General features: G+C 43.5%; 1 protein-coding gene across 1 annotated transcript in view; it reads right to left on the bottom strand.

The window, feature by feature from the left end:
* LOC144827992 (uncharacterized) overlaps positions 1–24,620 on the bottom strand; it is a 557,648-nt gene that overhangs the window by 149,539 nt on the left and 383,489 nt on the right. The window contains exons 15-16 of the mRNA XM_078686140.1: positions 23,507–23,705; positions 11,261–11,462 (exon numbers count right to left, since the gene is read on the bottom strand). Of these exons, the coding sequence (XP_078542266.1) occupies positions 11,261–11,462; positions 23,507–23,705 (401 nt within the window). The remainder of the gene's footprint in view (positions 1–11,260; positions 11,463–23,506; positions 23,706–24,620) is intronic.

The following is a 24,620-nucleotide window of genomic DNA, read 5'->3' as shown; positions in this document are numbered from 1 at the left end:
TGTTCAGGGACACTAGTGCCAGCATGACAAAAGAGAAAATCCTCTTTCAGAAGGTTTTCAGCCTCTTGGATTCCATATTCCGTGGTGTGGTGTGGAACATGCCAAGATTGGTTCTCGAGGTTGAGGAATGGACTATTAGACTCTCAGGGGTAGGATGTTGGGAGAGGGAGGCTGGGCCCCAGGGAGTGGGGCAATGCAGTAAACAATGGTTCAGTGCACAAGAGTGCCTGTGCAGGGCTTGGCCCTGGCCCCAGGATATCAGTGAGGGCTTCATTGAAGGGCAGTAAGGGTTCTAATGAGGATATCACTGATTGAAGCACCTCTGTCAAAAATTAATTTTGTATTGAATTGTGGGCAGCTCTAGGTCCAAGAACTCAGCCTTCCTTTAGGCCACCATCAAAAAAGGAAGCCCCTTCTTAAGTAGCCACTGTGGGAGAAGTGAGGAGGCCAGTGTCTGGTGAGGTATCCAGACCACTGGCATCAGCCACGTCCTCATACTAGTTGTTTTCTGCCATTGACTCTGCTTTGGGGTGAGTGTAGGAATAGGGATCCTCAGATCCCCTCAATGTGTCTTCCTTAGTGAGCCCTTCAGTGAATTAGGGCTCTGTCTCCAGTTCAGGCTATGTTGGTCAGGTCAGCTCTGGAACCAATGTTGTGCAATGCCTGTACCGGAGTAGAGAATCATGATGGGTTCAGCGCCACCAAAGGGTGTTCGTGGCACCTGGAATAGCGCTACTGGAATGGTTTCTAGAGAAAGTCCCAAACTTGCTACCAGGGCTGATCCAGATCCTCCAACGGATTCTAAGGGGTCAAATGGCACCAATGGCAATCCTGCTAGCGGAGCTCCAGTCGAAGACCCTCCAGAACCCTTGGGACCCAAAGGTGCTCCAGAGGAGTACGTCCTCCCAAGCATGTGTCTCATTGCCTCATAATACTCTTGGAGCTGGGGGAGGGGGGACGTCCAGCAGGCTACAAAGCACTGAGCGGATCTAGCTTCCAATACTGGGTGCACAGGGGCAATCTGCGAGAAAGAGCAGGATTTGTGGCATAGTTCTCTCACATCGTCTGAAGATTGGAGTGATGTGAAAAAGTTGAAGAATACTTCGACTTTTTAAACTTCTTCTTGTGGGACTTACCAGAAGAAGTCTTGGAGGCAGATTAAGACCTACACGAGCGACGTCAGGGGCGATCCTAAGCCTTTCACACAAATGGGACTTAGTCCGGCACTGAGGGACATGATGAGCAGCAGCGGACGGCCTTAGGGTTCAAGGTCTTGCACTTCACCGAAGACTTGTGGTCCCTCTCAAGGCACAGCAGACATACCAAGTTGGGGATCTGTCACCAACATCTATCGATGACAGGCACCACAAAGTTTGAACCTGTGGTTTTCTTTCAGGGGCATCTCCGAAAAATGCAAAAAGGCACACTAGTTATAAAGAAAAAGCTCGAAGTCAGTCAAACAATGACTGAGAGGAGTGTTATTCGGATCCCTGCTGATGACGTAGAAAAGAAGGAAATAACCTCAGCACGCTGGGGTGAAGCCTATATGGCTATCATGCATGTCACTTCCGGCATGGACGACGCCAACAATGTCACGCGGAGAGGGACTTAGACTCCACCCATATTTTGGGAGCCAGGAGCACAAGCTTTAATTGGGCAGAAGTTGTGCACTTCATGTGAAAATATGCCTTTGTAGGACTACTATTAGATGTTTTACCTTCACCTATCATGGCCTCCGTGTTAAAAAGTCAAGGAAGCGTGCTGACACAGAGGCATGCAAGAGGCCCTCTGCACATGCCTAGTTTGTTAATTTTACCAAACCCCATCTATTGATTTGAGATAATATAGGGATAATCTAAGCTTCTTTTGGTAGGTCCTGACTTGTTACGGGCTTCTTTTCAACTTGGCGTTCCTCCAATCCACAACTGGGTGGAATAAAAATAAGATTAATACTCAAATTTGTAGAGCGAGGTTAATCACTCCTGAGGGTATCCAGGCGCTGTCCATAGGCATGGGGAGATTAAGTGATGTGTCCAGAATCACAGGATGTTGAACTGACGCTGAGACTCGAACCTGGGTCCCCAGTTCTAAAGTCGGCAGCTCTGGCAGTTACACCACATCTTCTCCGGTAGGATCTGAAGAACTGTCACTTGGTATAAGAGGTAAAGCTAGAAACATGCAGACTAAAATATCAACGTTCTCAGAGGTTGGGCTGAGTTGTAAGATACATTAATATTTGACTGTTATCCTGAACAGACTGGCACGAGGGGCCATGATTGCAAAGCTGAAGCTCGATCACAATGAATTCGAGGATAAGTTAAGCAGTAGTACAACAAACACTAAATGCCAAAGTTCACAATGGGGTTCGAGTGACAAGTTGCATTAATCACAAGAAATCCACTGCTTTTTGTCTGATTATTTGAACCTAGACCAAATGGGACGTGTGTTGCTGCACAAAGCAGCAGAAAACATTGCCTAAAAAGGAGGATTGGGACACCGACAGGTACATTTACAATAAGAACTCAGAGCAATATGTATGAACAAATGCAAAACAAAAACAGCAACATAGCTGAGTGAGGCTGAGAAGAGAAAAAAACAAATCTAAGATGATAGGAAGATTTTGAACAGGTGGTTTTGAGTCTTTGCTGAGTAGCGTTTCAGATCAAGCTAGTCTGAGTTGTAAAGAGAGGTGATTTCAGGGTCTTGGTCCATATGTAAACAAAGCCCTTTAGCGTGTGGATTACATATTAGGGCTTTAGGAATTTCAACTTGGACAGGGACGTCTGAGCACCACCAGATACATTGTGTTTTGAAGAAAGGTAGTCAGATGTGGTCAAGTGGAGTACCTTTATAGATCAGACAATAAACTTTAAAGTGGATGCTAACACAGCTAGCAGCCAATGCAGTTCTTTCAAGGTAGTGGAGATGTACTTCATCCTTCTTAGGTTCGTGATTACTTAAGCCGCTATGTCCAACATGAGGACATGATTTGAATGATGTCAATAAGGACTGGGGAGACCAGGGAGTAGTCTGTTGTTTCCATTGATGTGTGATAATACAAGGGCGTCAATTTTGAACCAGACATACATAAAAGTGAACAGGGCTGGATTTTGAGCAGTAAACTCACCTGGATCAATGCTATTTGCACTTTTATCTTGACATTATCTTTCAATGTCAAAAAGGAGTCTGTTGGAAAATCCAAGGAATTAAAACAGGATGAAGTGTGATAGACAAGACATCGAAGTTCAAAATGTTGGGTCTCTTCTGGAAGATGGACTCAGTGGTCCCTCCTTTTATGAGGGAACACTCAGCTACTGTTGGATGGAGTTTCATATACACTTGCAGCTATCCATGTTTCAATGATGTCCAGGGAAGGATCTGAGTTTAAGAATGCTATTACTTGGCAACACTTTAAGGCAAAGTTGTGTGCCTTGAGTATATTGAATTCAATGTTGGGCTAGCCAAGTAGTACTCCGATGCACTACATTTACAAGTTGAATATCTCGATAGTGTGAATGGACCCACATGAAACTCCAAAGGGATAGGAAATTATGGCGATATGGAGGATTCCATCTCTACAAAATGATGTCTGGAAGTATAATGTGAACCAAAGCATAACTGTGTTGGTGAAGCTCATGTTTATTGAGGTTAAGTTTAACAATAATACTTGGCGGAACAAGGTCATCCTTAATGAAGGTTATTTTTAGAGATTGCTTATTGGTATTCAATGATTGTGCTGTCAAGGATTTGAAGGAATAGGAAGTCGTATGTCATGGCAATATTTGAGATTTTGGATCATGGATGATGGAGTAGTTACCTCTGAATGACTCCATTAAAAAAAGTTTAAATACCAAGGGCTAGATTTAGGTAATTTGGATTTACCGATTCATAAATACCGAATTTTACCGATTCGGTATTTATGAATCGGTAAATCCAATGTAGGTAAAAATTCTGTAAAAAATACCAAATTGGTAGGATTCGGTATTTACCGAATCGGTATTTACCGATTCGGTATTTGCCATTGATTCCTATGGGCCTTGAAGCCCATAGGAATCAATGTCAAGTAAAATTACCGAATTGGCAAGGGGAACAGGGTGTCACCTTGACACCCTGTTGCACCCCTGATTGTGGCTTGTGTGCCATGTGACACACAGACATGCCCTTAGGGCATGTATGTGTGCCACTTGGCACAGGTGTACATGCACAGATGGGCATGTATACAGGAATTCGTTATTCACCATGAAATAGTATTTCATTGTAAATAACGAATTCTTAAGGGCCTGTGGCACTGTTTTCAGTGCCACCTACATCTAGATTTACCGATTCGGTAAATTTACCGAATCGGTAAATTTAAGGCCCCCTACATCTTAAACACCAAATACCGGTCAGTAACGGCCAAAATTCGGGATTTTTGGCCATTACCGACCGGTATTTGGTGTCCTACATTGGGCCCCAAGTTATTTTGACAATTATTCATGTGGACGCTGGTTAATATCGTTTGGATAACAATTAGAACTTTGTTCAGTTTTTTGTGTAAGTCTCATATGGTTTAAATGCAACTAGTGAGTGTTGCAAATTCAGAGTTCAATTTTGCAATTGAAAGAGAATGTACCCTGGTAAACCCACCAATAATATTCACAAACAAATAGATAAAGGTGTTGGTCCTTACTGATCTGTGTGACACATCCACTGCAATTTACATCCTCTACCACAAATACTTACGCATGGTCAATAATCAAAATAGCAGGAGGTCTTCCTGGGAGAATTAGCTCACCTGGCCTCTGTCACTTGTGGGGTGCCTGAGAGAAAATCCTCTCTCACAATCTCATCAAAATAACCATGAGATCAGTTTACAAACTCATTGAAACATCAGGAATAGGATACTACATAGATGCGTATCCGCCACCCCAGTTCAGACATGGCCATATGCAAATGAGTCTGACCCTGTGCCTCATGGGAACAGCCCAGCCCGAACTGCCAAGCCATGTCTTCCCTGGGCCGGAAACACGCACCCTGGGACCGGTTTCTGGCTAATCAGCTGTCATCAGCCAGGCTAGCTTGAATCCAGTGGCAAAGTGAGCAAGGGACGCACGTCTGGACATACCCTGCCAACTTAGGGCGAACAAAGCAAAACCAAAGGGGATGATGGACGGAGTGTTCAACATTGCACGCATTCACCCCCAGTCAACTGATCTGGGTTTAATCCATCATCATTCTTTAGCTCACTCCCCCACCCCAGTTCAGACATGGCTATATGCAAATCAATCTGACCATGTGTCTCATGGGAACAGTCCAGCCCGAACTGCCAAGCCATGTCTTCCCTGGCCCGGAAACAAGCATCCTGAGACTGGTTACTGGCTAATCAGCTGTCATCAGCCAGGCTAGCTTGAATCCAGTGGCAAAGTGAGCAAGGGACCCACGTCTGGGCATACCCTGCCAATTTAGGGCGAACAAAGCAAAACCAAAGGGGATGATGGACAGAGTGTTGAACATTGCAAACACTCACCCCCAGTCCACTGATCTGGGTTTTCTCCATCATCATTCTTTAGCTCACTCCCCCACCCCAGTTCAGACATGGCTATATGCAAATCAGTCTGACCGTGTGCCTCATGGGAACAGCCCAGCCCGAACTGCCAAGCCATGTCTTCCCTTGACTGGAAACAAGCATCCAGGGACCGGTTACTGGCTAATCAGCCGCCATCAGCCAGGCTAGCTTGAATCCAGTGGCAAAGTGAGCAAGGGACCCACATCTGGGCATACCCTGCCAACTTAGGGCGAACAAAGCAAAACCAAAGGGGATGATGGACGGAGTGTTGAACATTGCAAGCACTCAACCCCAGTCAACTGATCTGGGTTTAATCCATCATTATTCTTTAGCTCACTCCGCCACCAAAGTTCAGACATGGCCATATGCAAATCAGTCTGACCCTGTGCCTCATGGGAACAGTCCAGCGCAAACTGCCAAGTCATGTCTTTCCTGGACCGGAAACAAGCATCCTGGGACGTGTTTCTGGCTAATCAGCCGTCATCAGGCAGGCTAGCTTGAATCCAGTGGCAAAGTGAGCAAAGGACCCACATCTGGGCATACCCTGCCAACTTAGGGCGAACAAAGCAAAACCAAAGGGGATGATGGACGGAGTGTTGAACATTGCAAGCACTCAACCCCAGTCAACTGATCTGGTTTAATCCATCATCATTCGTTAGCTCACTCCGCCACCCCAGTTCAGACATGGCCATATGCAAATCAGTCTGTCCCTGTGACTCATGTGACCAGTCCAGCTCGAACTGCCAAGCCATGTCTTCCCTGTACCGGAAACAAGCATCCTGGGACCGGTTTCTGGCTAATCAGCCGTCATCAGCCAGGCTAGCTTGAATCCAGTGGCAAAGTGAGCAAGGGACCCACGTCTGGGCATACCCTGCCAACTTAGGGTGAACAAAGCAAAATCAAAGGGGATGATGAACAGAGTGTTGAACATTGCAAGCACTCACCCCCCCGTCAACAAATCTGGGTTTAATCCATCATCATTCTTTAGCTCACTCCCCCACCCCAGTTCAGACATGGCAATATGCAAATCAGTCTGACCCTGTGCCTCATGGGAACAGTCCAGTCCGAAATGCCAAGCCAGGTCTTCCCTGGACCGGAAGCAGAAACAAGCATGTATGACATTGTTTTGCATTATGTCCATTAACTGTTGTTTTTGCATTTGTCACTCCGAGTGGGACGGGTATGCTCAGACGTGTCTCGTGCTCTCCATGCCACTGGAATCAGGCTATCCTGGCTGATGAGGGCTCAAAGCCCGAAACCGGTTCTAGGATGCTTCTTTCCAGTCCAAGGAGGACCTGGTTTGGCAGTTCGGAGTGGTCTGTTCCAATGGGGCACAGGGTCAAGACTGATTTGCAGATGGCTGGGTTCAAAGTAAACTGGAATGGCATGGTGAGCAAAAAAATGATGGATTTAGGTGGGGTGGCGTGGGGTGGGATTTAGGTGGGGCGAATGTATGACATTGTTCTGCATTCTGTCCATCAACTGTTGGTCCTCAAAAAGCAGGCATGACAACTTGCAACATCTGTAAGTAAGTGAATAGAAGTAAACTTCACCTAAATTTGGAAAAAAACAATGTTCTTCACACCCTGTGCTCCCAAGCACCTTACCAGTCATCTTCTAAAATGCAGCAGACCTAAATAGAAGACTAAGAAATCCCAAACTTTAAAACACAAAAAAAGGCTTAAAATCATATTTGACCAGTCACTCTCAATGGAGCCACATTCCAGCAGGCTCACATAATCTCTTAGCATTCTGCTTCTTCCAAATTTCTCCCAAAATTAAACTCATCGGCTGCATCTATCCTCTTTGTCTCAGGAAAAACTGCTTACTGCTGTGCCCATAGGACCATATTGATGGAATGGTGGTGAGGTGGCTACATATCCTATACAATGTTTTTCAGACTACGTCCAGGGGCCACAGGTCACACTGGGGCTACTTGGCTGCAACTGTGAGAGTTTGCCATTGGAGTCCTGGGGTCCATCCTACTATGGCTCTGCAAATTGTGTCAAAAACAACCCTTACTATGCTTGACTTTCAGGGTAGTTAAGGAGAGCAGACACCGGATTCTTAAGGAGGTAGTGTGGGGGCCTAGAGCTAAGGACAGTCAGGCAGCAAATACAATAAAGCAAACACAAGGAGATGATGGACAGAGCACTGAAACTTTTCAGACACTCAACCCCAGGCACAGATCTGGGTTGAACTCATCATCATTCTTTAGCTCACTTCGCCACCTCAGTTTAGGCCCAGCTATTTGCAAATCAGTCTTGACCCTGTGCCTCATGGGAACAGTCCAGGCTGAACTGCCAAGCCAGGTCCTCCCTGAACCGGAAACAATCATCCTGTGACCGATTTCTGGGTAACACCCTTCATCAACCAGGCTAGTTTGAATCCAGTGGTAAAGTGAGCAAGGTACCCACATCTGGGCATGCCCTGCCAATTTAGGGCAAACAAAGCAAACACAAGGAGATGATTGACGGAGTACTGAAACCTTTCAGACACTCACCCCCAGACACAGATCTGAGTTTAATCCATCATTATTCTTTAGCTCACTTCGCCACCTCAGTTCAGACCCAGCTATATGCAAATCAGTCTTGACCCTGTGCCTCATGGGAACTGTTCAGCCCGAACTGCCAAGCCAGGTCTTCCCTGAACCGGAAACAAGCATCCTACAATACAATAAAATACAATACAATAATGAAATCTGCAGCCCAGCACTTACCTTTTATGGAAAATGATAGTTCTTTAATCATGCCAAAACATAGTACTATAGAAAAATATGGGAGAGTAGTATATGTTTGTAAGCAGTTGTGTCTGATAGTGCAGCACTACATCCCCTTCTCCCTATCAATCCTCTCCTTCCCACTATGGTTGAGTTTTTGTCTTTGAAGTTCCCAACTCTGTATGGGGTAAGTAGATATATCTGAGCAGTCTCACTTGTTAGCAGAGCAACTTGGTTCAATGTTTTTTCGAACCATGGTCAAACATTCTTAAGTGCACAGTGCCTTTGCACGTCGGTCTTTGACCCTTATGCAAGCTAAGACCTAAGTTTACCTGTTTTTGGTTGCATAGTGATTCAGGATGTACAATAAATGTATGACACACACTCACTCTTATTCTGCTGATCCTTCCTTTTTTATGGGTCCATGCAGTCTTGTTTGGGGCAGGGTTTGGGGAGCCAACTTGATGTGCAGGGATCCCATGCTTGCAGTATTTGTCACTTCTGGATTGCTCTCTATACATCAGCTTCCTCTGGGTGTCGAACATGCCAGGAATTGCTGGGCCTCTCCTCCTGCACAGTCTCTCCTTCTGAAGAGCCCAACACCCTCCTTCTATCTTTCAGCAGGCAAGCAGGCTACAAGGCTCTTTAGGCAGATCCTCTGCTCTTTTAGCAGAAAGTGCTGGCTTCAAGTGACATCTCCTCACTTCTGGCATACCGGCTTTCAGGAAGACACCAGCTCTGGTTACACAATAGTTCTTCAATTACTCCATTCCTTGGTCAAGAATAATTTGGGATTGGAACAAAGTAAGGTGGTTTGAACTCCACCTTTGCATACAGTTTCCAGATAGTAGATGTAGATCCAGTGTTTAAGACTCCAAAACTGGGTTGAGGTGGTTCTCTTTCTAATATCTTTTTTCAGGCAGCTTTCCAGACACAGTCTTTGTGCAAAATGATGTTTCTAACAGCAGGTAGAAATGGGGTTGGCTTCAAACAGGAGTACCAAAACACAGACACAATAATGTGTGAGATCTCAGCACCTGGCTGTCATCAGCCTTCCTGTAGTGGTAATCAGAGACAGACAAAAGGGATAGGCCTAATCTAGAAACGTAGACACCGTGCACAACAGATATTGCAGCCAACCCTACCCTTCTACCAATGACAGTGCTCAGGGAGAACTAATCAGCAGACCATTGCTATCGAGGCCCCCATAGAATTCCTAACGGTAGCACTTTCTCCATTCTCTTCACTTCAGGGACTGTGTTTCCAGCCTCCAGTCACAGGAATGCAGGCAACAAGTTTCCACTGTCTGGGGAAGCTATCCTTACCCTTTGTCTTGTGCCATGTTAAACAAAAGGTATCCAAAATGTATCCCACTGGCTTCAGCACTCAGACCCCCACACACAGAGAGTCCTACTATCATATCTGTCCTCCACACTACTACACATACATGCACACTTGACATGCATATGCAATATCAGAGCAAAGTTCTGGGTATCACCTTTGCTCAAGAGGGTTAGTGGACAGGCTGTCATTGAGACAGAGAAAACGGTCTAGTCTAGTCACATGAGAAACTCACAAAGCATGGGACGCTGCCACCACCGCTTTACGTGGCATATCTAGGGCAAAGACTGCAGTCCATTGCCTGTTATGAGGACACACTAGGTGTGCACCTCCTTGTCACATGACACGTTTTGGACCTCACATTGTCATGGACAGGCATAGGCCTCTGAGCACCCTCTACTTTAGCATGGCGCCGGGCCCAAACCAAAAGTCAGGATATCAGTTCACATGTAGCGAGGCACTCAGGACAAGGGAATGTGCCCTTCTACCATGCAGGGGATATTCCCATGCAAGAATGCTGCAGCCACACTGACACTGAAGACAAGGAAACTCGATTGCATATCGCTATCATATACTTCTAATGGCCAAAAAATGTAAGAAAATTGGCAACTTAAAATAGTCGCCCTTGTGCACAAAGACACAATAGTATGGAATTAAAATTCTTAGCCACCCTCCCTGACAACTACAAACTGCCTCGTGGGCAACTGTTAGTACTATTCACGTGACCATCAGCCATGATCAGCTGACAAGAAAATCTTAGTAGTTCCAAAGTTCGACTATGCCTTGTTGTAAGCAGGCATTTCCGAATAATAGGTCTAGAGTCTGTTTAACTCTCTCGCCCCAGTTTCAGAAACATCTATGCCATTAACTCCTGAGAAAGGCACTGAAAACCAGGCTGATTTGTCAAGTGTTCAAGACCCCACCTAAGGGGTGACCTGCCAGTTCATTCAGGCCGAATCTGTTGTCCTTTATTTTGCATCTCTTCCTCTTCTGTCAAATACCAACCTTAGTAGATGCCTCTAGTTTTACCTCTTTAACGACTTCAAGCTTAACACCAATCTACCCTTTGAATATAACAAAGAGCATATTTCCAAATTATTTTCTGCTAACTTAAATCATAGCTTATGTGCAACACAGCACTTTAAAGAGGAAGAAGATGTCATATTGGGCAAACTTATAGGCATGGAAAGAATAGAGTCATGGAGAGGTTAAATAGTTTTGGTGGGGATCTGGTGTAGTACACAGGTAAGAGAACCAGTTGAAAGAGATACAAAAAGTATATTTACAGGTATTTGCTTTATGTAATTGTATAATACCATTTATGAACCATACAATATTTAAGTTGTGGCAAATAAGGACCATGATAAAGACACACAGTGTACACTGCCCACTGCAGGCCATTATTGAGAGATTCAATGATCATTAAAGGCACCCACAAACGTTGTGGGTATGCAAATTATTAGCAAAGAACACCCACTGTAAGACTTATGAGTCCCAACAGAGGCGGGCCACTGTACCAATGAGGCTCTCAGTTAAAGGCAGGCGTATTCCTATGAAGGCGTTTCACCCCGACTGTCAACAAAACCAGTAGTGATTGAGACAATCAGCAAGGTTTCCTTAGATCCGCTCCAACATAGCTCCTAAGCATACTGTACCTTAATCTGAAAGGTGACTTTTTTCATTTCGTTATCCTGGTCACTCGTGAGGTCATCGTCGTAGAAGAGTGTTAGCGGGGAGCAGGCATCTCGAATGTGCCGGTGATAATGATCGAGGCTCTTTGTCGTGAGGTTCTCCTCTATCTCCAGCAGTGTGCTGGCCTGCTGCATGGCTGCATTCGCAGTAGCGTTGTCATAGACCCTGTAGTGACATGGAAAATGAAACATGCACGTATTCATAATCGTGTCTCATATATTTTAATATGATTGTGGACAGTAAACATCTCTAAATGAGCCAGACATTACTGTTCATGGCTTGACTTTGGCAGAAGAACCGATCTTAACATCCAACATTATTAGATGCCTCTTTTCATTATCAATACATCTCAATACACCTGGTCTAGCTGTAGAATGGTGGAACAGAATCACAAATTCTGATTACCAATAGCCAAGAAGATTACTTAAGCAGCAGTGTGTGACATGCTCCCAAAAGCAGTTATGGAATAGAGGAAGTGACTAGACATAGAAGAATTTCAATGAGGCAGGGATGAAATAGCAAACCTGTGGCTGCCCCTGATCTCACATCTAGCCTGTGGTGACGATCCCCAAACGCTAAGTGGCTTGGTATAGGTAAAGGCTGGGTTTTTAACAAAATACTTTTAAATTCCATCCAGGCATTTAAAAGCCAAACAGGAAGGGTTAAAATCCTCCCTGCATTTCACTGAGAGCCATCTTTGTTGACCGCCTCAAGATTCTGGCACCACCTTCCCGAAAAAATACACGCATTATTCATCTTTCACTGGCAAAGTTTTGTTTAGTTCTTTTTAGTTTTTTTTTCTGATACTGGATTACATGATATAGTTTTCAGGGCGCCACTGATCATTTAACCAGTGTACCTCAATTCTGAACCCCACACCCTCATGTGCTCAAGTTATTTCCATCCCCATCTCGCCTCTCCCTGTCACATTGCTGCTTTCCTTTACTATTCAGGTGTGGCCTACTTCTTGGCCCCCAACTGAGGAACACAGCTAGGGAGTGATACACTCTTTACGAAGAGAGGAAAAAGTGATCCAATCCGTGTTTGCTTTACAGGAGCGAGATATCACTTCTGTGCGGGCACAGGTGCATTGTAAGGGATTGCATTCGACTCTACCTCGTGTTTAACCTGTCCAGGAAATGAGCAAGGACTTAACTCCAATCTCCTAAAAAACTACAGATATCTGAACAAGTGTGCCAACACGGCTTGAGTTGCAATCTGTTCTACTGAAGAACAAATAAAGAGGTACATGTTAGGTGAAATAGGCCCTGCTATACCTTCTGAGCAATGGGGTGGCCCCACATCACTCACTTAAAACACACACACACATACCCATCAGGCCTACTAGTTCGACAGCAAACAACAGGTGTTGGATAGTTCGAGTGGGTTATCATCTTTTTACCTAGGGCTCTTCCACTCACTTGTCCCCATAGACTATTTCTGAGACCCTGCGAATTATCTACCTATGAGGATACCCACTAATTAAGGAAAATTAGATCATCCAATAGTTGAAAAGCGATCAGTGTTGCAGCATAGACAATTAAGCTCTGTTGACACTAGGGGAAATGCTTACCCCTCTACTATTTCCAGGAAAAAGGCAAAGGGAAAATTTCAACCCTTGGACCTCAAGTATGGTGCCTGGCAGAGTAACACTGCATTCTTCCCAACGTTTGAGCAAAGTCACATAAAGCACTATTTTAAGACTTCTAGGGGCATATTATCACATCTAACATGGGCTTCGATTGGAATTCATAGAGCATATTATCAAGCCCATTATCGACGCTTTATCGGCAGTTTCCTGCCGATAAAAGCGGCGATAATGTAACGCCCTTTCTTGATAATATGCCCCTTAGTTTTTCAAACGGCTATCACAACTGCGTGAGCACTAGAGCTGATCTACTGAAATCAGGGTTCTCCTTCTCCCCACTAGGAGAGGGACTGGTCAAACTGGGCCTCTTACTCTGGTACACCCGTGGAGTAGACACACCAGCTTGGCTCTGGAAAGGCTACTATGAAAGAAAGGCTAGCAGCTAGATCATTGTGTCTGTCAAGTTTGTCAAGTTGTTTCGTATTCCCTCTCCTCCTCCTACATTCCTCAGATAAGTGTAGGTTAATGTTCCTATAAAGTAAACTCCCTCTGCCCTCCTAATAAGAATACCAGCTACCCCAAAATAGCGGGAGCTAAATCACACTTCTTCTTGGGCTGTTCTGAAATTGATAACCTTCTGCTTCAAGTTGCCACAGTAAACAGAAGCCAAGCATAAGCAGTTTGGAGACTGCTAGGGGTTGAGGAAAGATAAGGAGCACTTTTGAATTCTGTTATTGCAGGCAACTATATCTTCTGGGCTTCAAGGGACAACTGACCGATCAGTACTCAATGTTAGAAGTGGGCTTAAATGTGTCACAATGGTTTGACTGACATGTGGCCGCTGCAGCCGCTGTCATGATTTAGAGTCTCTTATGTAGGTGAAGTGAGGCCCTGCTGCAGCCCACATATGACGTCTGGCTTGCGTACCTCTTGTGCACTATTTGTGCAGTATTACAATAAACTTACTTAAAAGCAAAATATGCCAACTCGAGTAAGTCAATTACTTACCATGTTTTAGGTGTCCGGGTTGATTAGCAGCCTATAAATGCCAGATTCATAATATGCCAGTGAAAAACAGTTCGAGGAACTACGCAAAAAAGTTGAGATATGTTACTTTTCCCACACCAAGTAGGTCATGTACAGCACTGACACCTGAGGAGAACAATGGCAGCAGGTACCCAGATGACATTGACACTCCCAATAATGATGTAAACATGAGGGACCTACACCCTCATTATCTAAGACGGCCACTATACCAAAATCATCAGCTGAACATTGGATGCACCACCTTCTGCTCTTGGGGTAACACCAATGAATAGTATGACCATTGAGTTAATATATTATTTATTAATTTGAGTTAGTTAAGATTCGCCTATAGCTTGGAGGTGTAGAAGTGAAAGGCAGTGCTAGACACTATTTTGATGGGAGACCCAGTAGAAGGTTTGTTCCAGGACAATGGCAACACTCCAACCAACCACAGTTTATGTGAGGAAGAAGCCTCCTTCTGTGAATGGTGAAACACAAGTTCTTCAGTATTTCCATGATAAGTTTATAATCAGCTTCTCTTTTTATTGTGTTCTCCATAAGCCAGGAGGTATTGCCTGGTAATGGCCATTACACATGCATGGTTGGAGTACTCTCCATTTAATAATAATAATAATAATAATAATAATAATAATAATAATAATAATAATAATAATAATAATAACAACAATAATAGAGTTACTTAATATGGCGCAAACAGCTACCTCAAACAGAGGCGTCCTGGCGCTTTGCGGCAGTAAGGAGTAGATAAGGGCATTAATTAACATAGCCAAAGAGCCACGTCTTCAGTTGCTTTCGGAACTCAGATTCAGAACCTGAGATCTGAATCTGAGTTCCCATCAGATTCAGTGCTGAGTTGCAGAGGTAGAGCATTCCATAGCATAGCTGTCCTGACCGAGAAGGCCATTCCTCCCTTTTTGGCCTTGACAAATCGGGGGACGCACAGTAGGAGTTTAGAGTTGGATCTCGGAGTGCCGACCGATTGTTATGGGTGCAGTCTCTTTCTGAGGTATCCCGGCCCTATGTTGTGCATTGCCCGAAAAGCTAGTGTCAAGGCCTTAAATTCAATGTATTTTGCAACAGGGAGCCAGTAGAGGTGCCTGATGTAAGGGGAAATGTGCTGGCGGAAAGGCACTCTGTGAATAAGCCTCACAGACGCGTTCTGGATCATCTGAAGTCTATGAATTAGATACCTGGGAAGACCTAGGAATAGACTGTTAGCATAGTCCAGATGGGATGTTACCTCTGCATGAACCACAGTCCTCCTGCTCTCCTTTGGCAAGAGGTACAGGAATTTTTGTAAAGTTGTTAATTTGCCAAATCAGATCGATGAGACATGGCGTATGTGGGTTTCGAAAGATAGATCTGAGTCCCACTTGACGCCTAGATTTCTGGCTCTATTTGCCAGGCAAGGTGGAGTGCCCAACTCAGCAGGCCCCCAAGGTCCTGCGGAAGGGGGGGAGGGCTGGCCAAAGAACATGATCTCCGTCTTGTCCGCATTTAGTTTCAGTTTGTTATTGTTCATCCAGCTAGTGATGTCTTTCAGGCAACTCATTAATCTGGCAAATGAGTGCTTTGACTGATCCTAAAAGGAGAATATCAGCTGGGTGTCGTCTGTATGCAAAACAGCCAGGTGTCAATGAGCTTGAAGAGTGCTACCAGGTAGACAGTGAAAAGCAAAGGGTTTAATGCCGAGCCCTGTGGGACCCCACACCTTAAAGGCTAAGAAGAAGATTTGTGTGAGGGGAGAAATACACTTTGAGTGCGGTTGTAAAGATAAGACTGAATCCACGCCAGGGCTGTGCCCTTGACACCAAACTGTTCAAGTCTATTAAGCAGTATGGGGTGAGCGGCTGTGTGGAAGGCCGCGGATAAATCCAACAGGATCAACATAGCTGACGTTCCTGCGTCCATTGACATTCTTATGGATTCTGACACCTCCACCAAGGCGGTTTCAGTGCTGTATCCTGTTCGGAATCCTGATTGAGTGTCGTGTAAGATGTCATGAGAGTCGACATATGTGGAGAGTTGGCGTTGCGCTAGATTTTCCAACATTTTCGCCAAAGCAGGTAGCAAAGAAATAGGACAGTAGTTCCCAAGTTCCTTTAGGTCGGCATTAGGATTTTTTCAAGAGCGGTAATTGGAGAACCTGGTTCCAGACATCAGGAAAGATGCCTGTGGACAGAGACACATTCCAGATATAATCCAATACTGGATTAATCCAGTGCGCAAGTGATCTGAAAATCTTCGGAGGACAAGGGTCAGCGGGAGAGCCCGACTTGCACCTCAAGATTTCAGCCAAAGATTCTTGCAAAGTTATATGGGCAAACTCTATAAAGGTGCCCTCAGATTTGCATGTTATTGGAGCCTGAGAAGCCAATAAGGGATATTCAGATGTGAAAGAGGAGTATACGATCTGAATCTTCTTCTCAAAGAAGTTGGATAGATTGGAACGTAAAGCCAAGGAGGGCATAATCTTTCCTTCGGCCACAGAAGGGTTGGTGAAGGATCTAACAATCCTAAAAATCTCTTTGCTTGAGTGCTCTGCACCCTCAATCTGTTTAACAGTGGTCTCACCTGGCTTTTGGATGCGATAACAAGATACAGGCAATTACCTCCTGGCTTATGTATCACACTATACAATAAAAAGAGAAGCTGATTATAAACTTATCATAAAAATACTGAAGAACTTGTGTTTGACCATTCATATTCGACTTATTATAAAATAGACGGTTGATGAGAACATCCCTGATGAAGTCATAGGTGTATGTACCTAACTGACGAAACACGCGTTTGATTCTGGAGTTACCGGAGTGACTATGAGGTGTATTGAGAACACCAAATGAAATGTGAAGAAGAAAGAAAATAAAAAACTAAGAACAAAGAAACTCTTTGTACTCATATATCACAGTTTTTGAATATTGACTGCTCGGGAGTTGCATTTACCTAATGGAATGGGTATTTGGTAACTACAATCCTGGGATGTGATCCTTCTGCCCAGGCATGAGATAGTCCAGCCAGGTCAAATGTATGGGGGGAATGATACACCTTTCCAGCAGCAAGTCTCAGTGTTCTCACCATTGAGACACACCCAAGCTAATCTAGTTTTAACCACTGGCAGACATACTTTGAGCAGCCATCAAAATCTTCCTGTTGAATGCAGAATTACCATGAAGATCCTTGCCTGATCTATAAGCATCCGTAAGCTGTTGTTCTACTCTCTCTTCGAAACAGATAGAGGTTTAACTTTATTCGTTGTACTTTACTGTCAGCTGGTCTGCATCTTGTAGAGGTTTCCACTCAATATTTTAAACTCATTAGAGACGGTAGATGGTCAATGTTGGGATCAAAGCTGTAGAATACTCTCCCATTTATCGGTTATTAGCTTTTCTCAATTGTTGCCTAACGGAAGGTGGTTAAAACTCTACTATTTCAAACCCTGTTATGTTCTTAGATCTGCTTTGCTCATGTGTTTCATGTTCCTGTGTCTGCTTGCAACATGTTCCTGGGTCAGCTTGTGAGATCCTAAGCAGTGCATTGTGGAGACGCAAGTTATAGGTAGCTAAGGTAACTATAACTGCTGGAATTGCTATGTTTTTGTATGACTGAACTCTGAGCCTAACTACAAAATTCCTGTAACCTTTGTATTTTTCATTGAATTTCGAGTTTTTTTTTTAATAATTCTTTTTATTTCATCAAACATAAGGGGAAGTCATCACCATCAGATAAACATTTGTTACATATGAGTCGTTGGAAAACACATTGGACACAGCAATTATTCGACAATAGGCATTTCGAAGCAGCATTAGGATAGCATCAATTTACAGTACAGTTACATCATCAATGGGCATGATACATGGGGGTTCACACAGGGTACCTCGATACTCATTCCAGTTGGTCCATACCGCCACCCATTTCCAGGGGCAGCCCGAGCCACATACACTGTCTTTTCTTGGAGCATGCACCAATCCATATCCTTTTTCCAGGAATTAAGAGTTGGAGGCGTCGCTGCCCCCCATTATTTCGAAGTTTTTTTAAATATTGTTTCCTAAGTATAACGTCCCTGTCAACTTTGTTTTTTTAAGTGAATTTCTAAGGTTTTATACATTTTATTTCCTAACTGAAAACTGTAACCTTTGAGAGTTAGTGTGTGAGTGATTGTGTGAGTGTCTGAGTGGGTCTGTGAGTGGCTGCATGATTGCCTCAGTGGGTCTGTGAGTGGGTGTGAGAGTGTCTGAGCAGATCGGTCAGTGGATGTATGAGTGCCTAAGTGTGTGAGTGGGTGTCTAAGTGTCTGTGTGGGTTTTCAGTAGCTGTGTGAGTGACTTGACTATAAAGGAACCAGACCTGCCCTTTTATCCAACAAGAGTCCACAGTTTTGCACAAAATATCTTCCCAAATTGGGAACTTTCTACCGGTTAATTCGTAAGTGCTACCTCCTTCGGTAAAAGTCCAGTATATATTCCACACTACAACTGCATAATGGAGCACAACGTAATGTCACCAGTGACCTTTTGTACTTTTTGGCAATGTGATTGTTCCTGGTGCGCCTTTATCCAGAAATATGTGATAACATTAATCCTCCTATAGAGAAGACATTGGGCCCGATTCACAGAAGTAACTTACGACAAAATCCGAAACTTACTACTTTTGGTATTCACAGAAGGCATTTAGTAGTCTTAAGTTAGGATTTTGTCTTAAGTTAGGATTTTGTCTTAAATTAAACTTAAGACAAACTTAAGTTAAACTCAATTTTAATTTAAGACAAAATCCTAACTTAAGACAAAATCCTAACTTAAGACAAAATCCTAATTTAAGACAAAATCCAAAATTAGGACAAAATCCTAACGTAAACAAAATCCTAATTTAAGACAAAATCCTAATTTAGGACAAAATCCTAACGTAGGACAAAATCCTAACTTAAGACAAAATCCTAACTTAAGACTACTAAGGGGCATATCATCAAGACAATGGTAGTAAGTTTAGGATTTTGTCGTATGTTAGTTCTGTGAATCGGCCCCATAGAGACTACAGAGAGGTAAATCTCCACCAAACAAAAGTCTTATCTATATGAAGTAAGTGCTTCTTTGCTTGCTGGAGATGTCCTCACATTCCTCAACACTAGGAACTCCTCACCAAAATCAGCTGGAAACACACTGGGGGGAGCTTGTTAAACTGCCCATTATCCTGGAAAATTCCACATTTGTATACTCGTACTAATTTAAATGGTGAACCATGAACTCTGCTCTCACCAGGACAGGACAAAGAAGAATCCACTTGTCACATTCACATACAGATTGCGCTTCAATAGATTACCAATGCAGTCACCTCCATAAAGGATTTCAGATCGTCTTTCAATATGGAATTGCTGAGAAACCACACATGCTTTGCCTTCACTAAGCCCAGGAATTAGGATCATTTGTCCTGTACAGATGTGCAGCTTCAATGGAGGTACCTGCTATTTGTATATCTGTAAATGCCTCCTGTTGAGGTTTAATTTCTGAAAATGTGCATCAAGGCCAAAACGGCACTGACAAAACCTAATGAGCACAGGCCCACCTTCTGGGCTGGTCTTGGCCCCGGGGACCCTATCTCTCACTAAGCCAAGACTTAATTGGGGACGGGAGCTGCACAGTCCCCCTGCATGGGCTCTTTAGGCAGTCACCAGTAGATAGTTATAGTAAGGACCTAGTTTCCATAGGAAAAGCGTTTTTTGACTTGCCTATATCTTTGGTGTCATTTGACGAATATTCATGAAATATGACAAAAAAAGTGTCAAGTTGGGTTTTGTTGTGCAAGGAAACTTTCAGGATGTCCTGTCAAGACGGGCCCGCGATAAAGGGAGGATGGTCAAAAAATGTGCATTTCCCAGGTTAATTCCCATAGAATTTTGAACATGACTATAGCAAGAATGACTACAGGACGAGCCCGCTTTTCCCATGGAAACTAGGTCCTAACTATAACTACCTAGTGGTGACCACCAGTAGGTTATATATGTGTATAATAGTCTATATATACCTGTGCAGCTCATATTTCACTCTGCCTTCCTGGTTCACTCCCGAATTTCAGCAATTTTCTCTTTTTTCAAAGTTCCACTAGTTCTTTATTTCACCCCTGATCCATCCGACCCACTCGCATTGTGTTTTGTCATTCTTCCACCATTTTCCTCTCTGTCTCCATTAGCATCTTTTTTTCTCCTTGTTCTTTGTTTTATTCCCTTGTCCATCTCTCGTTTATTGCCCCACGCTCTCTCTCCATTTTCATGTCCTCTCCCCTCTACCTGCCTCTGTTTCCTTCAGTTTCTCCTCGCCTTCTCAAGCTCCTTTCTATCATTATAATATCCTCTTTACCTATTCCTACACTAGACACATCTTTTCCCAATTTTCTCCACCGTCTCCTTTCACTTCTCTCTCCCCATTCTTTCACTCCTCTTCACTTTTTCCCTTCTCCTATTTCTGTCTGCCTTTGGGTCCTCCTCCCCTCTTTCCCTCCTTTACCCCTCTCTCATTATTTCTAACTGCCTCCCTCCACCCCCTTACTGTTGTCAGATAAGTAACACAAACTCAATCACGGCCCTCAACTTCTCCATTCCCAAGATTTCCCACACTTTGTGTAATCAGTCCTAATGCATGGGTATCTTGTCTGTCCCCCACCTAAAAGAAGGCAATTGAAGTTTGAAACATATTGCCTCTAATGTCAAGCTCGGTTGAAAGCAATCCCATTGTTGATAGTTACCCTGGTACAATTCTGCATGATCTATTTAAAACAAACCTTCTGATGAACCGGTATGTGTTTTCTAACAGATTTGCAATTTTGGAAAGATTTTCAAGAAAACATATGCTATTGGGACACGATTTAAAATTTCCACAGGACAATATTTATTTTCGAACGGACCTACATATACGGACACATTCATTTTTCAGCAGGAAGTCATCAAAACAATGAATGCATGGGATAAACCTGTATCACGAGCTCCCTTTGCCCTCTGAATCAAATTGCCTACTTTTAGTCATCTGTGTTGGAAAACAATTACACAGCCCTTTGATAACTTCCCATTAGCCCCAACAACTTTGCACATTGACCATGTCTTCCTTATGATTTGGCGTTAAGGAATTTATGCCTAATCTTATCATTGATGACCGGCACCTAAATGTTCCCAAACTGCATCTGAATATAACAACATTGCACACTATGTTCCCTTTTTATAATCATTTCAACATACAGATGTATTGATTTGTAATGGAAAACAAAAGAGTGATAGGGAGAATGCTTGGTAATCACTTGAGTCACACTCCCGAACATATTTTCTTGCCCTCTATGCTCTCGTACACAAACCAGTCATACATAAATGAGCCTATGTCCTGCTCCAGTAGGAACAGTCAAGCCCAAAATACCAATGCAGGTCATCTCTGAACAGGAAAGTAAGCAACACTAGACCAGTTTTTGCCTAATCAGGTCTTGTCAATTAAATATACCCTGCACCCTGTGGCACAGTGACTTACAAACGCGATTGAGTACCTTCAGGACCTATATAAGTGAATGAAATAAAATGAAAGGGCACTTATATTGAGCACTGATTCTCCAAGTAGTGTCCTGGCGCTTTGCACCTCTATTGTCTGTGGCCCAATATTGTCTTAACAGTTATTCCTGATTTAAAAGCCATGGTTTCAGTTTATTTCTTAACTGAGAGGTGGCTGTAGTTGTCTGTAGCTCAAGAGGCTATGATAGAAGCCCTAAAAAAGAGAAGGACATCCCTCCGACCCTAGACCACTGTGTCCTAGGTGTTTTAACTAAGAAGAAAAATTGGCTGATCGAAGTTAACTAGAAGGATAATAGAAACCGATCCTTGTCCTGAAGTACCCTGCAACCGTTTGATAAAAGGTCCTGTGCAAGGGTTTTAAAAGAATCCTCTTTTCAACCGGGAGCCAGTGCAAAGCCCACAGATGATGACAAATGTGTGCTCTCAGAGGCAAACCCAACAGAGTATGGGCTGCTTCGTTTTGGACCACCTGCAATTTAGTAATCCTATAATCAGGGAGACCCAAATATAAGGCATTACCGTAGTCTAGCCTTGATCTTATTAGAGCTTGAATGATCTGTTTCCTGGCTGTGAAAGAAAGAAAGTGAAGATACGTTCTTAAAACCAATGGCAGCCCAAAGCAAGTCCCCACCACCATATTCACCTGAGGTAGGAATGAGACACATTCATCAAATCTGATGCCTAGATTCTTCACTGATTTAGCATGACTCCCAGGAGGGGGGCATCCACAGGCCAAAAGGACTGCCAGGAAGCAGTGGCCTGTACCCCCAAGAAAACCAGCCCTGTCTTTTCTGCATTGCATTTCAGCTGATGGCAGTCAGGCAAGTTCTGATCATTTCACCAGGGATCCCTGTATCCTTATTCCATGAAAACAATAGCTGGGTGTCATCAGCATAGGAGATTATTTTAGTTCCCAAGGCCTCAGAAAGTATGGCAAGTGGTGTAAGGTAGGAATGTATGACGTTACAACGAAAACACTTACAACGCATGCCTTTACAACGCAGTTATTACATTGCAACATCCTTTACAATGCATGTTTTTACAACGCATGCCATCACAACGCATTTTTAGAAACTACATTTACAACGCATTCCATTACAACCAATACCATTACAACGCATACCATTACAACACATATTACTTTTAGTGCCACAGTAGGATAAGTGTTGGATAGTGTATTGGTAAAAAGTACTATTCCCACTCCAGTGGGTGCAACAGTAGGGTAAGTGTTGGATAGTGTAGGGGTATAAATTACTATTCCCACTCTAGTGAGTGCAACAGTAGGGTAAATGTTGGATAATGTAGGTGTACAAATTACTATTCTCCATTACTTACCTTATATTGTGTTGTAATGGCATGTGTTGTAGTGACATGCATTGTAATGACATGAGTTGTAGTGACAGGTGATGTAATGGCTGCGTTGTAATGGCTTTCGATGTAAAGGATGTTGCGTTGTAATGACTGTGTTGTAAAGGTAGTGCGTTGTAATGATTGCATTGTAAAGGTTGTTTCCCATAAGGTAGATTTTAAATAAAGTAAGGCTCAAGGCAGAGCTCTGTGGTACTCCAATTCGGAATTCATGAGACCCTGACAAGAATGGGGGGTGGGGAATCCAGCCTCTTGACCACACTCTTCAAGGAACAAAGCCAGCCTGTCCAGATCATGACCTACAATTCCAATGGACCGGATCCGGGCTAGGAGTGTGGCATGGGGTACCGTATCGAAGGCCGCTGAAAGATCTAACATGATCAGCACTGCCTTCTGCCACATCAACTACCGCCGTCAAATGAGACAAACACTTTCCACAAAGTTTCACTGTTGTCAAGTATGACTCACCTTATCGTTTCTGCTGTACTATAGCCCAGCTTTTCATTGCCCAGCACATTTTGAGAAACAGTACCTTCGAAATTGTTAATTATATTTCTACTTTTCTGTTCCCCTCAACACAATGGTTGTCGCTGCCAATTCACACATTTTGTATTGTTCCCACCTGATTAAATATTTTTTTGCAGCATCAATGACAAGATGAATATGTACCTTTGAAAGGCATCGGAAAGTAGAGCTATCAGTAAATTAATGCAGAGAATAGCTGACACTCCAAGGAAGGTTCCGCACAGTATGTAAGCCATAACTGGATCCTTATCGTACATGTCGTCAAAGCCGTAGTCATCCACCAGAGTGATACGAAAGACATTAAACATCAGCTGGGGGACTGTCTCCATTTTGGTTACGTTTCCTGTTTATAAGGAAAGATGTCACAAATTTAGGGAACCTCAAAGTTCAATTTTGTTACCATTAGCCAATTCAGGTATCATTGATAAGTTGAAAAGTGAAAGAAAAATATATTTGGAAGATCTCATATTGAGTCAAGGTATAGGGGAAGTATGTTTAATGCTTGCATAACAAGTGGACAGAGATGCTTCACTTCGCCGAAAGATGTGGACATTTGATACAGGATGGAAGGGGGGAGTCCCTAGAATGTGATTGAAGAATATACTATTTGCATTAGATGCATCACGAATAAATGCACTTTTAAAGCAAGAGATGAGAGGATTCGCTCACAATTAACATTTATTTGAAGTTCACATTGTTACACTAGGTATATGCAGAGTTTACGTTTTTTTCCCACCAATAAATGGCTTGTGGGTAGTATATATGATCTAGTCATTTGATGGCAGCCAGACTCTGCGACAAGTCAGTACACATTGGAAGAGGTGAGGCAAGGTTTGATGCAGGGACTGGCTTTTTCCCACTTGCTGCGTCCAGCGGCCACTGCGCACATCATAACACTGCGAGCAATGGGCACATAGTGCAAGGAACTGCGTAGGGCTGACCGCAGGCCAGACTGGCCCCATTTCCAGAACCTGTTGTAGAGCAATGTAGAATAGCAAGGGGAAATCCTGACCACTTACTGAAAAAACGTTGATTAAGACACGTTCTTATCACCTTTGTTCATTAGACGTTATTGGATTTTCGAACAAACCTCAAATATTCACTCAAAAACACAGCACAGTTTCAAAGCAAAACCTACAAACCATATCAATTCTCCAGTTATCGTATGGTACACAAACCACACATAGTGACCCTATCATTCACTGCTCATGACCTTCACACATAATATAACTGAAGACATCTCAAGTGCCATCATTGA

Source organism: Lissotriton helveticus, chromosome 4_1 (genome assembly GCF_964261635.1).
Source record: "Lissotriton helveticus chromosome 4_1, aLisHel1.1, whole genome shotgun sequence".
In the NCBI taxonomy this organism is placed as follows: Eukaryota; Metazoa; Chordata; class Amphibia; order Caudata; family Salamandridae; genus Lissotriton; species Lissotriton helveticus.
Note: the sequence above shows the minus strand (reverse complement) of the source record. Positions and strands in the feature narration are given on the sequence as shown.